The sequence below is a fragment of the Abramis brama genome (assembly GCF_963993115.1).
Source record: "Abramis brama genome assembly, chromosome: 1".
Classification (NCBI taxonomy): domain Eukaryota; kingdom Metazoa; phylum Chordata; class Actinopteri; order Cypriniformes; family Leuciscidae; genus Abramis; species Abramis brama.
Genome location: NC_139963.1, coordinates 14,740,638 through 14,757,372, shown reverse-complemented (window position 1 = coordinate 14,757,372; position 16,735 = coordinate 14,740,638). Strand labels below are relative to the sequence as shown.

The 16,735-nt window shown below is 37.9% G+C and overlaps 1 protein-coding gene across 3 annotated transcripts in view; it reads right to left on the bottom strand.

Moving 5' to 3' along the window:
* Positions 1-16,735, bottom strand: part of helz (helicase with zinc finger) — a 64,380-nt gene that overhangs the window by 43,740 nt on the left and 3,905 nt on the right. For all 3 annotated transcript variants that reach the window (XM_084125815.1, XM_084125816.1, XM_084125817.1), the window contains exons 2-12: positions 13,610-13,816; positions 12,447-12,483; positions 11,269-11,393; positions 9,965-10,021; positions 9,693-9,741; positions 9,474-9,549; positions 8,466-8,664; positions 5,892-5,999; positions 4,653-4,953; positions 3,242-3,509; positions 1,156-1,495 (exon numbers count right to left, since the gene is read on the bottom strand). In XM_084125815.1, the coding sequence (XP_083981941.1) occupies positions 1,156-1,495; positions 3,242-3,509; positions 4,653-4,953; positions 5,892-5,999; positions 8,466-8,664; positions 9,474-9,549; positions 9,693-9,741; positions 9,965-10,021; positions 11,269-11,393; positions 12,447-12,483; positions 13,610-13,798 (1,749 nt within the window). In that variant the 5' untranslated portion in view covers positions 13,799-13,816. The remainder of the gene's footprint in view (positions 1-1,155; positions 1,496-3,241; positions 3,510-4,652; positions 4,954-5,891; positions 6,000-8,465; positions 8,665-9,473; positions 9,550-9,692; positions 9,742-9,964; positions 10,022-11,268; positions 11,394-12,446; positions 12,484-13,609; positions 13,817-16,735) is intronic.

Here is a 16,735-nt window from a genome sequence, read left to right as displayed (position 1 = left end):
CACAAGGGCGTTGCTAGGTTGGATGGTCTGGCTGGTTGCTGGGGTGTTCTGGATATTTTATAAGAGTAGATAGAAGTTGCTAGGGTGTTCTGGCTGGTTGCTAGGCTAGGGTATTCCAGTCGGTTTGTAAGAGTTGATAGAGGTTACTAGTTTTATTTTTTAACTGGTCACTAGGGCGTTGCTAGGTTGGATGTTCTGAATGGTTGCTAGTGTGTTCTGGATATTTTATAAGAGTAGATAGAAGTTGCTAGGGTGTTCTGGCTGGTTGCTAGGCTAGGTTATTCCAGTCGGTTTGTAAGAGTTGATAGAGGTTACTAGCTTCTTTTTTTACTGGTCACTAGGACGTTGCTAGGTTGATGTTCTGAATGGTTGCTAGTGTGTTCTGGATATTTTATAAGAGTAGATAGAAGTTGCTAGGGTGTTCTGGCTGGTTGCTAGGCTAGGGTAATTCCAGTCGGTTTGTAATTGTTGATAGTGATTACTAGGGATTTTTTAACTGGTCACTAGGGCGTTGCTAGGTTGGATGTTCTGGCTATTTTATTAGAGTGTATAGAAGTTGCTAGGATGTTCTGGCTATTTTATAAAAGTAAATAGAAGTTGCAAGGGTGTTCTGGCTGGTTGCTAGGCTAGGGTAATTCCAGTTGGTTTATAAGAGTTGATAGAGGTTACAAGACAATAAACTTACAATATATTGTTAGTATAACAACATTTGTAAATGAGTAGTTATATATTTCTCCATCGTTTTTAATTCGATTATGCTGTTTGCAATGCTTCATGAGATTGTAGTCCCTCACTAAAGCTGTTAAGTACACAGTTGTGTACCTTTTTCTTTTGGTCCGATTTTGCATCAAATCAAACTTTTTTTATGTTATGATTCACCTTGTAGATGGTTGGTTTGGTTCACGGCTTATAACGCTTTAACCAAGACTACTTTAAAATCCATATGGGAGAAATGAATGGAAAAAATACCTCCGGAACCAACACCGCTGAAAAATTGTGTGGGCACTAATGCACTCTACTGGTTTTATGGTGTACTGGCTATTTTAAAGGACTAGATAGAAGTTGCTAGGGTGTTCTGGGTGGTTACCAGGCTTTTGTGGCGAGCCAACACAATTAGCGCACATGTGGTTCTAATGGACTGATGTCGTGATATACCTGTAGCTCCTGATCCGCCACCAGCCCCAGCTCATCACAGCAGTTCTTACAGACCCGCAGGAAGATGTAGTCTTTCGTCTTCTCCTCAATCAGGGCTTCGTAAACGCGCTCCTTGGCTCCAGAATTCTGGTTCTGACCCATCCGCTCCTTGAAGAGGGGCAGCAGGAGCACAGAGTTGACCTTTGTCATGACTAGCCGTCCAGCCAGCGTATCTTCAGACAGCGTCTCGGTCAGCTTGAACCGAGCAAACAGCTGTCCGTTCTGAGCGTACTTAGCGCCGCCAGAAATGCCAGTCAACATAAAGCTTGTCACCAGCTGCAGGTTAACCTTGATGTTGAACCTATGAAGAAAAGAAAACACAACATCGTAACTTGGGATAACTGTTCACCAGTTACTGTGAATCACCAATAGAAACCAACTACTGAACATTGTTTATATGTCTTCCTTATAACATCTTCCTTTGCTCTGAACATTGTAACTTTGCAACATAACACACAAACTAACACTCTCCATCTTCCTTTAAACTCCCACAAACAACTCTCACTTGCTTTTTCAAAAAAGACCACCAATGACCTCTAGTGGTAACAAACTGGAATTATTATGAAGACCATTGAATAACATTTCAGAATTCTGCCTTAATAAAGAAACAATATGCAATTTGATGCATAAAGACCCAAGTTTTATGCAATTTTCCATGAATAAGGGTGCAACGCTTTCATCACCCCTTCAGGAAACAAAGCCTTTCCAAATGACCCGCATGCAAATATATGCACTTCTTAACTAGAAGATCTGAAGGTTTGAGAGGTTTATTGCACGAAATCTTTCAAATAAAACCATTTTCAATGTGTTAGTATCATGTAAACAAGTTGTCCTTCAGAAGAACTGTATATACCAATAATTTTCTTCAGAGTTTCATTAAATAACTGATACTTTTGGATGTTTTTGTATCCATCCATGTCAAACCACAAAGATGCATGCTGGTCTACTATTAGGGGCTTTCGCACTGGAGGAACCTTTTCATAGTTTCTAGAACTAAAGGGGCTTTCGCACCAAGTAGTTATAGGAACTAGCCATTATGGTGGTTCCTCGAGAACTAATGGTTCCCTTAGGAACATTTTCCTGGTTGCATTCGCACATCCAGCAGGAACTCTGAAGTGATGTAAGCAGCGCTTGTTGTGATTTTTATTTTGATGGCGCTGAGAACGCCAGAGCCACACAGTGCTCGCATTCTCCATGTTCATTAGTTTACGATCTGTCTAACAGTCCTGTCTAATACGTTATTAGATACAACTGTTATACATAGAAAGTAGACCGTAATGAAAAGTTACTAGCGTATGTCGTGTGGTTGATGTCCAGTGTTGCTGAGCAGAAATACATAATCATGTTTCTCCTGGTCTCCTCAAAGTTGCGTTGGATTTTCTCCTCAGCGTAAAGGTTAAGAGGCCGATCTATCACTGTTATCCATGTTAGTAAAGTTAAATGGCGGGTGCTGGTGTTTCACGTGCATTCGGCCAATCAGTGTACACTAACGTCACTGGTAGTTCCTATAGTTCTGGTTTAGACCGACTCTGAAGTATGAGCTAAATTAGTTTCACCAAAAGGAGTTCCTAGTTCCTGCGTTGCGAACACGCCGAAACCCAGGTACTTTCACCAATAGTTCTAGGAACTATGAAAAGGTTCCTCCCGTACGAAAGCCCCTTAAGTTCCTAGAACTACCCTGTGCGAAAGCCCCTATCATGGCATTATCAACTTCATATTTACCCACCCGGAGTACAGAGGTTAGGGGAACGTTCTGGGAATGTTAGAATAACGTTCTACAAACCAAAAAACTAGCTTTCTATTTCCGTTAAGAAAACTTTCCTGGCTAAACAAAAAATAACCTTAAAAAAATACTAATCTGAGTTTCATTAAATAACTGGTACTTTTGGATGTTTTTGTGTCCATGTCAAACCACAAGGATGCATGCTGGTCTATTATTGTGCCATTTTATCAACTTCATATTTACCCACCCCAACATTTCACATTATAAAAGCGAACTATGACTGGTTGATGTTGACTTTCAGGCGGCTCTTGATGGCCTACTCACTTGCTGACTTCTTTGTACTGAGCGATCTCCTCGATGTAGAGCAGGTCGTGCAGACGGGGCTGGTAATTGTCTCTGGTGAGGGTTTTGTCCAGCACGGACTGGGTGAAGAGCTGGTCGGCAGAGAGGGGGATCTGGTAGCGGGTCAGTAGACTGCGCTCTAGATCCATGTTTTCATTGGGGACAAACTCCACGATGGTTTTACACGACGAGTCCCAGCGCTTCGCCGTCATCAGGAGCTGCTGTCGAGCCTGCATCAAGTGCTCCAGATCTGTGGGATTATGGGCAGTAGATTATGATAAATAGCTGATCTAGGGTCCAACTTGACAATATATTGATCTGTATGAGGTTAGGATCTTGTACATTTCAAAGCCAGGACTCAAAATACTGTAAAATGAAAAAAAGTCTGTCATTATTTACACATCCTCAGGACATTTAAAAGGTGATCGCTAAAAGATAGACAAACAGGATAAATGTATACTGCGTTATTAACATTTTAATAAAAAATTTTTGTAAAACCTAAAATAGTTTTTCCGCAATAAATGGTAATTTAGCCATTACAAATTTATAAATAAATACATACACTGCAGTTCAAAACGTTTGAGACCGGTAAGTTTTTAATCTCTTCTGCACACTAAAGCAGCATTTATTTGATTAACAAAAAAACATGAATTATTATTATCAATGTTGAAAACAGCTTTTTCAGGATTATTTGACGAATAGAAAGTTCAAAAGAACAGCATTTATTTGAAACAGAATCTTTAGTAACATTATAAATGTCGTTACTGTAACTTTTGATCAATTTAATGCATCCTTGATGAATAAAAGTATTGATTTCTTTTATTTATTTCCCCCACCAAAAAAAATAATAATTTTTTTTTAAAGATGCTGAAAATTCAGCTTTGATGACGGGAATAAATTACCTTTTAAAATACATTCAAGTAGAACATTTATTTTAAATTGTAATGATATTTCCCAATATAACGTTTTATTATTTTTATTTTTTTATTTTATCAAATAAATGCAGCCTTGGTGAGCAGAAGAGACTCTTTCAAAACATAAAAAATCTTACCGATCCCAAACTTTTGAACAGCAGTGTATATATTCTACAAAAAATATAGGAATATTTTGGTTGGTTAGTTTTAGTAAGTTAGCATAGGATAGTTTTGTTGCAGGGTTCATTCCTTTGCTCCAAAAACTTCCTGGTGCTGTTTTTGGGTTATTTTTGAAGGCACCAACTTTCACTTTACGTAAAAACAAACAGCATCGAAAATTAAAAATTAAACTAAAATCTCTCAAATTTCCTTTTGTGTTCCACTGTAAAGTCATACATACTTGGAACCACATGAGATTAGAGAAAAACCATTTCCAATTCTTTAACAAGTAATTCTGAAGCCTTTTCCCGCTGTCCTACCTTCGATGGAGGCGGCGTCCACCATCACTCGCTGCATGAGCACGGGCTCAGAGCCAAAATCAAAAACCACAGTCTGTCTGAAGGTCCCGAAGATCTCTGTACTAAAGGAGACCACCACAGTGTAAAGGCAGTGGTCCATGCCGTTCTGCACCAGGCCGGTTGCGCTCCACTCCTGGCAGCCGCCCTCACACACCTCCTGAGGGACCTGGGCCGACGCGTCCCCGGCCGACACCGCCGTGACCGAGAAGTGTGGCCGGTTGGCGTCGTAAAGAAGAGCGATGCGGTGTAGCGTGCGGACCGGCTGTTTGGGACAAAACAAATTCCTGTTTGCATTGGCTGAGGGATTTAAATCCTTTTTCAAGAACGCTAACACTTTCTTAATAAAGAGGAAATTCTTAATAAACAGGAAATTCAATGAAATAATGACAATATTTAGTACAATTATTTGCCTTTATCAGGGTAATTAGAAAAAATCAGATTTAAAGTCCCCCTGTGGTGAAAATCAAACTTTTAATGTTGTTTATGTGTCTATGTGGTGTTTTTAATATGCTTTAAGACAAACCATGTGCAAATTCATAAGTTGACACCATTGCTGAGTATTTTCTCCTTAAAACTGCAGTGAACCAAAGACAGTCTCAAAAACACGGTTTGAAATCGCTGGTGTTTCTGACGTCACAAACTACCTTGTAACCAATCAGATCAACGTGTGATCGTCAACCAGTGGATCTCTGAGCTGGTGTGAGTGAGTGGAGGCGGGGCTCATTTGCATATTCATAGAACCACATATACTAAATGAGGCAAGGGTGTAGAGTTACATTCAAGCTGTTTAGGAAATAAGCTTTATAAGGAAAAAACATTTAAATATGTAATTTTGGTGATCAGAGATGAGTTTTAAGGGATACAATTATTGACTACAGGGGGACTTTGCATGATAGCCTTTCAAAAGTTTAATTATCACATTAATCCGTGATTCCTGGTTTTCCGTCCCCAAATTTAAGACCTCTTGAAATGATGATTAAGACTATTATTATACCGCTTTTTATGACCTTAAATTTGATAAAACTCAATTTAAGACCTGTATCATTGCTGAAACCTTAACAAGTATTTTTCTATAGTAAATAGTGTGACTTTTACTTTGAACATTATTAGATATGAATACTAATTTGACTCTTCACACTCTGTGGCTTGTGAAAAAAACTTTAAAAAAACAACAACAACACAGCGCTAGATTGTCCAAACCTTGCAGAAGAGCGTGAATGTCCAGGAGTGAGATGATTTCTTGGTGTTGACGGTAATCAAGAGATCGGAGTTGTGCTCCAGCGTAACTCCCTCCACACAGTCATTCATCTGCACAACACAAACCATCAAATCAATAGACGAGCAGGAACATCTGGGATGGCTCACATTTAATCGCTTTGACTGTATTGACTGTGTAAAAATATAAACTACGCTCCGGTTTCGAGGAAGGGACTTCAGTAACTTCAGAGCAGTGATACACCGAAATATAGTTTTTTACAAAAACACCAAAACCGAAATGAAAGTTATTTACCAAGAGCCGAAAGCAAAAATACATTTTATTTAATAATCAATTAATTAAATCACATCAACTTTTGAATGAGTTTTAACGGTGGCTGTATAGGCTCGGGTATACTTCATTTTTTCACGTTCTGCTCCGTCGTCTTTCAAAGTACAATCCTTTGGCCGTGAGCGCGAAAAGACAGACGTTAAAATGGCGATTACGTAACACAGCGCATATATTTAGCAAAATGCTCCTCTCAAGAGATATTTATTCTACCTAACTAATGAATTTCTGGACATTAAATGGTTTGTCTGAGGTAAATGTAACGTTGTTTACAAGCTGTTTTATTGACGTCTTTCGGCGGTTGAAACACGGACTGAGTGATTTCATGAGACATGATACATTTCAGTAAGTTGCTGTTTCTTTCAACACCTTCTGATGTTCATTCATGCTCATTTGGTGCTAAAACTAGTAGTTAAAGAGAAAGATGATCGGTTCTCTTCGCTGTCATGTTTAATTAATCACAGCAACTTTTTTATGATATTTGATTATGATAACTTTTAAACAGTGGATGTAATAAAAACTTTTCATGACAGATTTATTCAAACATACGTTAAATAATGTCGACAACAGGCTAAGTATATTATATTTAGGGCTGAAACGAATCATTGAGTTACTCGATTACAAAAATTCCTTGAGGCAAAAACTCGAAGCCTCGTTAAATTCCTATGATTACATTTAGAAATAGACAAGATTTGTTTCCAAATGCACCAAGCAAAGATATCCTTTCAATTTTATAAACTTTTATAAACCAAGCCAATATAATCACAATGAACACATCCAAAATAAAATCTTTAACATTTATATAACAACTGCAAAGCGTCTAATTTGTAAACAAAATGATTTACGCATTAAATCCAGCATAAACTCCAGCACAATTTGCATATTTTTAAACTCTCAAAACAGACGTCACATCCCGAACCTCACAGCAATTGGATTAAGTGCGTAAATCATTTTGTTTACAAATTAGACGCTTTGCAGTTGTTATATAAATGTTAAAGATTTTATTTTGGATGTGTTCATTGTGATTATATTGGCTTGGTTTATAAAAGTTTATAAAAGTACATTTTGATGTTTGTTTTGAGATTACAGCTAAAAAAGTCATTTATTATTTACATTTATTTTTTTATAAATTGTATACATTGTGTACCTGTTTGGCTTGATATTTTATATTCATTTATTTTTGTTCTCAGGTGGGTAATTTGCAGAAGGTGCAATCCTTTTTTGTAACTAAGGCCAAATGGCCTTTACTATTTAAGTTTGTATTCATAGTTTTACATGATGTTATACATGTTTTACAGTAAGTTGACTTAACTGTATTGTTATATAATTGTTGGCAATGACACTTATAAACACTAAATGGGTAAAAATTGCAATAAATATAGGCTTAGTTTTGGAGCCAAATGTGTGAGTTGGAATAAATATCTGTTTTTTTTTTGAGAAATAAAAGCCAAATGCTTGATCATTTTACAGCCACATCATTTTCGTTTTGCATTATTTGTTTTGGTTGTTAAAAAAAAAAAAAAAAAAAAAAAATCCGATTAATCGATCAAGTGCTAGATTAATCGATTACAAAAAGAATCGATAGCTGCAGCCCTAATTATATTAATTATAATTATTATTAAATTAAAAATATTTAGCAAAATGCACCTCTTTATACTTATTTTCTAGCTGACTATTGAGTTTACGGACATTGAATGGCTTTCCAGAGGTCAACATGACGTATGTAACAACATAATGAAAGCTAATATAACATGACATTGTTTACAAGCTGTTTTTTGGACGTCTTTCTGCGGTTAAAACCCTGATTGAGTGATTACATGAGATGTAATACATTTCAGTCATGCTTGTGATTACTGGATGTTAGGCACACTATGAAAAAGTTTTGTTCAGGCATCAACTGAAAACATAACAGACTAAAAGATCTTGATTCATCTATTAAAAACAACAAATCAACATTGTCAATAGTGTCCACACTGCTGACATGTTTACCTGTTGTAGCTTATCTACATTGTGTGCATGAAATACACTGACGGTCAAACCCCGCCATCAGAGAACCGATAATTATCTGTCAGAGTTTCAGTCAATGATTTCAGCTCCTCAAAACTGCATTCAAATATTTTCGGTTGCCGAAATTTCGGTGAGCATCACTACTTCAATGTAACCGGTTTACTAAAGTGAAACAAAACACTTCTCTAGTGAACTGTTAAGATATTCTGTGAGGAGGACTGTACCACTCTCTCCGGCGTGAGGGAGTTGATCCATTTCTCGATGAGCGCCTCCATGTAGTTCTCTGTGAAGTGTTTGCCTTCCTGCTGCTGCTTGAGGCGGATGAGTCGAGAGGCGTAGCGCTGTTGCCATTCTGTCAGCTCCTCCTGAGAGTGAGCCGAGGTGCACTGAGCTCCGTACCGACACAGACCCTGCTCTAAAAACCTGACAAAATACAGACAAAACACCACATTATAATCAGGGTTTCACATTAACTTGTTTCACTCACCGGCCAATTTGGCTACTACATTTTTTAAGTTACTGGCCATTCAGAACTTCACTAGCCAAAAATAAATAAAACAAATTAACCAGATTAACTACGTCACAGCTTTAAAAAAATAAATAAAAAATGTGGATTTCATACATTAATTTCTTCCTCTTTTATCCTCTTCACCAAAAATGTGTTTTAGGTGGACAGATCAAGACAGTACAAAGAACAGTGTAGGATGTTGGAAAATAATGTTTTTTCTGTTAACCAAATGCTTTATAATCTTCGCTATTGCTTCAATGCAAATGAACAAGCACGCCGTTATATGTTGCAAAGTGACGTGTTCAAGCAAGCCAGATATGTGCAGATTCTGCGCAATACGCTGTATTTAATATACCATGATGACTCACAAGTTGAGTATTTGCGCAGATTTGGGTTACACAAACTGTACACGAGCAAAGTGAGTAAACATAAGTAACACGACAAATTGGCTAGTGATTTGACGGCGTTACCCGCCACAGTTGATTTTTACCCGCATTTGGCGGGTGTTAATTTCAAACCCTGATTATAATCGATAATAGAGAGCAACAACACACGATCTGATCACCTGGACAAGGAAGCGGTGTAGAAAAGCAAAAGTTTTAACAAAGTGACAAAAAATAAATCACACTAATTATGGTACTATTAAAATTTGGCATTATAATTCGATTATTTCTGGTGTCAGCCACATTAAAATCAGTACTATTTGCTGACAGGACTAGTGTACCTTTTACACAATGTGTATTCCTCACTACTCGTGACCCCACGAGGAGGAGGACGAAACTGCCAGCCTTCCTGAACATCTGTCCGGAGAACATCACAAAGAAAGCAAGAGAAAAAGAAAGAGAGATAGCATGTCAGTGCAAACACCAAGCTCACAGAAGAGCCACAACATCAGAGGTGAAAACGGATCCTGGATGTATTGTGAAACGGAAGAGGAACTCACCCTCCTCATTCTCTTCAACCACCTCTGACGACATTTTAGTGCTCACAGCCTGCAATCGAGACAAAGCTTGTGATTAATGCGCAAAAACACACACTATCATCTAACATGTCTCTTAGACACGCACAAAAGCTGTGGCGAGAGGTACCAGTTCTTGGATTATGAAAGTCATTTGAAGTCAAGGGTGACCCACGTGCTTTTCACAGAGGAATGAGAACTGCACATAATTCCTTTCATATGGGAAATATAAGACAATCGTGGTAAATCAAACTGACCTCTATTTCTGAGAGAAGCCTCTTCAGTCTCGTCATGTCTTTCGTCATGATCCCATTCTGTGACAACCAAAATGGTTTAGTTAATTTCAGCAATTTAAAAGTAAAACGTTTACAATGTAAATGTGAAGTTTTACAGGACAGAGCTCTTAAAGTTGACAGCAGAATTGTAAAGTTTAGAGGGAAATTGAAGTTTACAGCGCAACTGTACATATTAGAGCAAAACTGTACATCTTTACAGAGCACCTAAAGGTGAGAGCAAAATTTAAGTTTACAGTGCAATTGTAAACTTTATAAAGCAACTGTAAAGTTGAGCAACATTGTGAATTCTACAGTGCAATTGTAAAACTGTAAAGTTTACAGAGCACCTAAAGTTAAGAACAAAATTGAAGTTTACAGTGCAACTGTAAAGTTTACAGCACAACGGTACAATTGTGGGCAAAACTGTCAAGAGCGCCTAAAGTTGAGAGCAAAATTATAGTTTGTAATGTTTACAAAGTGAATTTCAGTGCAATTGTAAAGCTTGTAATTGTAAAACTGTCAAGCTTACGGAGCACCTAAAGTTGAGAGCAAAATTGTAGCTCATAATGTTTGCAAAGCAACTGTAGAGTTCAGAGCAAAACTGTGAAAGTTTACAGTGCAATTGTAAAGCTTGCATAATAGCTCACAGAACACCTAAAGTTGAGAGCAAAATTGTAAAGTTTAGAGCAAAACTGAAGTTTACAGTGCAACTGTAAAGCTTGTAATTGTAAAACTGTCAAGCTAACGGAGCACAAAGTTGAGAGCAAAATTGTAGTTTGTAATGTTTACAAAGCAATTGAAAAGTTGAAAGCAAAATTGTGAATGCTTAGTGCGATTGTAAAGCTTGTACAATTGTAAGACTGTAAAGTTCACAGAACACCTCAAATTGAGAACACAATTGTAGTTTAGAGCAGAATTGTAGTGTAGTTTACATTTGTAAAGTCTGACCATAACTGTAAAGTTGAGAGCAAAATTGAGGTTTACAGTGCAACTGTACATTTTAGAGCAAACCTGTAAAGTTTACAGAGCACCTAAAGTTGAGCAAAATTGTAGTTTACAGTGCAATTGTAAAGTTTACAACTGTAAAGTTGAGAGCACAATTGTGGATTTCACAGTGCAGTTTACTTTTTTTTTTGTTTTTTTTTTTGTTTTTTACAATTCCACACATTCAAATGAACTCATGTCCAAAAATAAAAGACAATACAAGCAATCTGAAATACATTTCACAATGTCAATTTGGATACATTAAGCCGACTCATTTGGAAAGGAATTCTGGGTTGGTTTACCAGTGGTTCTCCATAGAGTGCCTTAGAGAGAACGCTGCACACTTCCTGTAAGCTTCCGTCCAGTAGCATACTCTGAAGCCCTGCCATGAAACTGCCATCTCCCTTCCCCAGCTCCTCAGCAAACACTACATGAACAAACACACTCAAGAGATCAAACCAGCCCACACACAAACCAGGCATCCCATAATCCTGAGCGGTCTGGTGAGAGGAATGGTTCTACATAAGAGGTAGAAAACTTCACAGGTAGCACAATATTTTACAGTTTTGTATTGTTTTTTTGTAAATACGTTATTTACACTTCTACTATAATTCAATATACAGTAGTCAACATTTGAAGTGGATCAAAAACTTTCATCAAAAGTTATACATGAATTTTGAACAATACCCGTTCTCGTCCTTGTCTAGCCCTGTTCGGACGGGACTAGTTTACCATGGAGAGGTGGTGTAAAGTAATAATTACCAGAGCTTCTCTGTGATTTTAGTCCCGTCCGAATGTGCCATCTCAGTAATTATTATGGGACAATGTCAGTAAAGATTACGGCGACTTTTACCTTCAGTAAAAAGGTCTGTAAAAATTACATCAGGTAATACTAATCCCGTGCGAATAGACCCGCTGTAAATATGTACGTAAATATTCCATCATTTCGTGTTTAAAAGTAGTTTTCCGCGGTTTTTCAAGTATGGAGACGCTTGAAAAGGCATCAGTTGCGTTCTAGACGCTGGGACGAGTCTGTGGCAAAACTTTTCTTCACACCATTCAGATCAGAAAGAAGATCGAAAGCACTTGTTAGAAGCACGAAACATCTTTTAGCGTTAGGTAAGTGCCTATTACCAACACAATCCAATCTGAAGTTAATTAATACATCGATCGACTGGACATAACTTTTATATATATAAAAATAGGTTATATGTGTTTGCGCACATGATATCAGGAAGCAACGTAATACACACATGAGGGTGACGGCTGTGTAAATCGAGTTACTCTCCCACTTCTGCTAGTTTTACGGAGATATCTTATCCCGTGCGAATTGGCTGTTAGTATTACAGACGTCCTGTGGTAAAATCACATTACTCCATCTACCCTTGTAGAGTTTATCCCGTCCGAATAAGGCTTTTGATTAACTTTTTTGATCCACTTCAATACATTCTTAGAGAAGAGCTCTTTTTCGGTTTCTTACTGTGCTTGCAGTCTTCATCAGCCTGATCGTAGTCTTTCTGTTGAATCAAAAGAACAAAAATCGTTTACTTTTACCCCTTCCTAATCAAAACATGCTAAGGGGTGCAAAACTAATAATGATGAAAATAAGAAATTATAAGTTAAAATATGGGTACTGTGAAAGTTCCACATTAACTTATACTTAAGCATTTAAACGTTTTGAAATTGGCTGATAAAATCAAGACATTGAAGATAACTAACTTCATGCAAAAGTTAGAGAACGTTAGTGTAATGACAATTTTATTGACGATTTGACTATATAGACCTTCAGAACACACTAAATGTCAAACTGAAACCTTTCACCTGAAACAATAAATTTAGCACACACTTGTTTTATAGTTGTTGGACGCTTGAGTCTAGTTGCTGACAGACTAAAAACAGTGTTCGCCCTCGGGTCAAGCTAATCTTCAAAGACGGCTTTATCTTTTAATTAAGAAACACTGAAGGTCAAAGATACAGGGCAGGATATCAACACACATCACCAGCCAGACAGGGATATTGTTTTAAAGTGGGCAAAGTTGTTTGTTTTGTTGTTGTAAAGTAATAATGATGATGCATGATGGATGTCTGCTTGGTGGTCTGGGTATGTCCTGATCTTCAGTGCTGCTATGTCACTTACACACTCCGAATAAGTCATAGATGCCTCAAAACATACAAAAGTAGGATTTTTTCCCTTAGAAACAAAACTCAAAGTATTCAATATTTCCCCAAACACGTCAGTAATGTACTTTACACACCTGTATATGCTAGAGTAGATCCAAACCAAAGCAAACCAATAAAAAAATATGTTTTAGGTTAATAAATAACAACTTTCGGTAACACTTTATTTTACAGTGTCCTTGTTACATATGTAACATGTACTTACCATAGTAATAACAGTAGATTATGCATAATTACATGCAACTAACCCTCAACCAAACCCTAATCCTACCCTAACCCTATAGTAAGTGCATGTAGTTACTTAATACTCAGTACTTACATATATAATTACACTGTAACAATGCCACCTTAAAATAAAGTGAAACCCAAACTTCCATACAAAGCTGAGCCCACTGTCATAAATCCCCTTCAAGACACACACAGTCGAAAACAACATGGATGAGCTTCTGTGTGGTGCAGTCTCACCAGCTGGAGTCGTGCTGCTATGCGGTAGAGCAGGGCACGCTTTCGGAGGAGGGTCGTGTTGGGGGTCGGGGTCCGGGGCCCCATGGCCAGCAGGGCCTCTGTGCTGTGGGCCACTGCCGCCTCATACTCCTGCCTCACTAATGATCCAATGGCCTCGTCACATGACTTCTGTGGCCTTCTGTCCTCCATGACTCTGGGACAGAGTTACTGTCAGGGGAGATACAAGGGGTTAAACACTTCAAAATTGCCATATGCGAGTAGCAAACCTCTGTGCCTGGACATTTGCTTTTGCAGTTACTTATACAGCGGCCCCAAAGAGCATCTGGACACATAAGTCATACTTCAAAGACACTATGAAATGCTCTTATTTTTTATGGAATATTGCTGTGATTTATACGTGCACATAATTTTTTTTATTCATGTGCCTCAATCATTAATCAAAATAACTTCCCCTCCCTCTTGCAGCTCATCTCTTCTCTTCTCTGATGATGCGTTTACTGGTGTGAGGGCGGGGCAACCTGTCACTCACATGAGATCCACCAATAGCAAACCACAACCATTCAATCAATTCCCCATGGACAAAATCAAGCCCCGCCCTACATCTGTTCTTGAGCGAGAAGCCGTTTCACGCTGATATACGTCATAATAGGGAAGAAAAGACTTTTCCTCATTAGCCCTATTCGGACGGGATAAACTCTACAAGGGTAGATGGAGTAATGTGATTTTACCACAGGACGTCTGTAACACTAATGGCCAATTCACACGGGATAAGATATCTCAGTAAAACTAGCAGAAGTGGGAGAGTAACTCGATTTACACACCGCCGTCACCCTCATGTGTGTATTACGTTGCTTCCTGATATCATGTGCGCAAACACATATAACCTATTTTTATATATATAAAACAGTTATGTCCGGTCGAACAATGTATTAATTAACTTCAGATTGGATTGTGTTAGTAATAGGCACTTACCTAACGTTAAAAGATGTTTCGTGCCTCTAACAAGTGCTTTCGATCTTCTTTCTGATCCGAATGGTGTGTGGAAAAGTTTTGCCACAGACTCGTCCCAGCGTCTAGAACGCAACTGATGCCTTTTCAAGCGTCTCCATACTTGAAAAACCGCGGAAAACTACTTTTAAACACGAAATATTTACGTACATATTTACAGCGGGTCTATTCGCACGGGATTAGTATAACCTGAGGTAATTTTTCCGGACCTTTTTACTAAAGGTAAAAGTCGCCGTAATCTTTACTGACATTGTCCCATAAGATTACTGAGATGACACATTCGGACGGGACTAAAATCACAGAGAAGCTCTGGTAATTATTACTTTACACCACCTCTCCATGGTAAACCAGTCCCGTCCGAACAGGGCTAATGTCTTTGAATCAGCTGTTTTGGTGATAATTACTGGATGTATGAAGTCGGCTCTCCTCAAGTTCACACAGGCGTAGAAAATCACATTACCACACATCAAAAACAGGATCAACTAACGCTTGACAACCACAAAGTTTCACAGCGCTTTTTATCTTGGAATTAATCGGTCAGTTGAGATTTTCAAAGTTATGATTACTATTCAAGGCAGAAACAACTATAAAAACTGTTGAACGTCTATCTGAAAAACTGAAACCTGATGAATGTACCGAGACACACAAAACTGCATTCAAATACACATTTTCACACCGGTTGCGCTGGTTTGTGCAAATACTATTGTTGTGTGGAGTCATTTTTCCTTTTCTGTAGTAATTAGGTCACAGCTGTAACGTCCATCTGGGCTGTGTTAGCAAAGGCTGCTGGGAACGCTTCCACATTGTTTTTTTGGGGGGGAACGCTCCAAAAAAATTATATTCTAAGCAACTCATGAAGCGACATATGTCCTGGATCAACTGATGACCGTCATATGAGCAGACGCCAACAGGAGTTCGGTTATGACTGGAACTTTCATTACACTATCAAATAAAAGTAAATAAAATAAAAGGTACTAGTGCCTCAGTATTTTGGACATTTCGTGTGTCTTTAAATATGTACAACGGTAGGATCTTTTTTTATCATTAAAATATAAAGTGTACCAGAGGAAATGATTTTATAATCATTATGCACTATGGTATTTATCAAAGTACAACCATCTGATACCATCACTGCACAATGATGCCAGATAAGGCTGACTTCCGATCACTGGAAGTAGAATTAGCCAAAACGATCGCTGAAATAAATACTACTCTTAACAACAATGTATTTTAAGTGTAAAAAAAAAATAAAAAAATGAAGAGATGAGGAAGTATCATGAATTGACAACTCTTTATTTATTGGCGTGCAACACATTCTATTCCCTCTCAGAAAGGTGATTAGGAACAGCTTAGAGCTTAACAAATATAACAAATTAAAAACAGAACAGTCTATCAACAGAAAGTAATCAAATGTAAAACCACTGTATAGTCTAGATAGATTAAGTAGGATAGATTAATCCTACTAAAGAGCAGTGAGTGATTATCTCTTTGTATTTTGTTGTTTGATTAACATTGAAACAGACGGCAGAAGGAATATTAGGCTGCTATATTAGATATTAGATATTAGATCCAATATACTGATACACATGCCACTTATTTCCTAGTTGTTTGTGTTCACTTAAGATGTAACCGACTGTGTTTTAAGTGAATACTCAGCAAAACGGGCGTTTTGATATTTCTGTGTTTTTAACCTTTTAGGAGCGAAACCTGAAGCTCAAAGTTCACTTTGCCTCTCCGTGTTCCCCTTCGTCTCGGAGCGCGCACAGAAAGCCGCTTGAGGAACAGTATCACTTTCACAGCTTAATGTAGTTTTAATAACTCTTTTTATTAATTATCGAACACGTCTTGCAGTTTGATAATAGTAGACTGTGTTTTACGACAATCACTGATCGATCTGATTTAGAAGTTAAAGGGATATTTCGCCGCTGGAAAGATGAATGTGTATTTAAATGGGGTCATTTATGTAGTAGAAATGTGAAATTATTTTAGAAGTTGGAGCCTTCTAGACTGAGAAAAGCCAGAAAATGTATTTTTGGCTCATGTGGATGAAAGACAACAACTCCCAGAATGCACTTGGTTCGTTGCCCTACGAGGCCACTCCCAAGCCACGCCTACCGG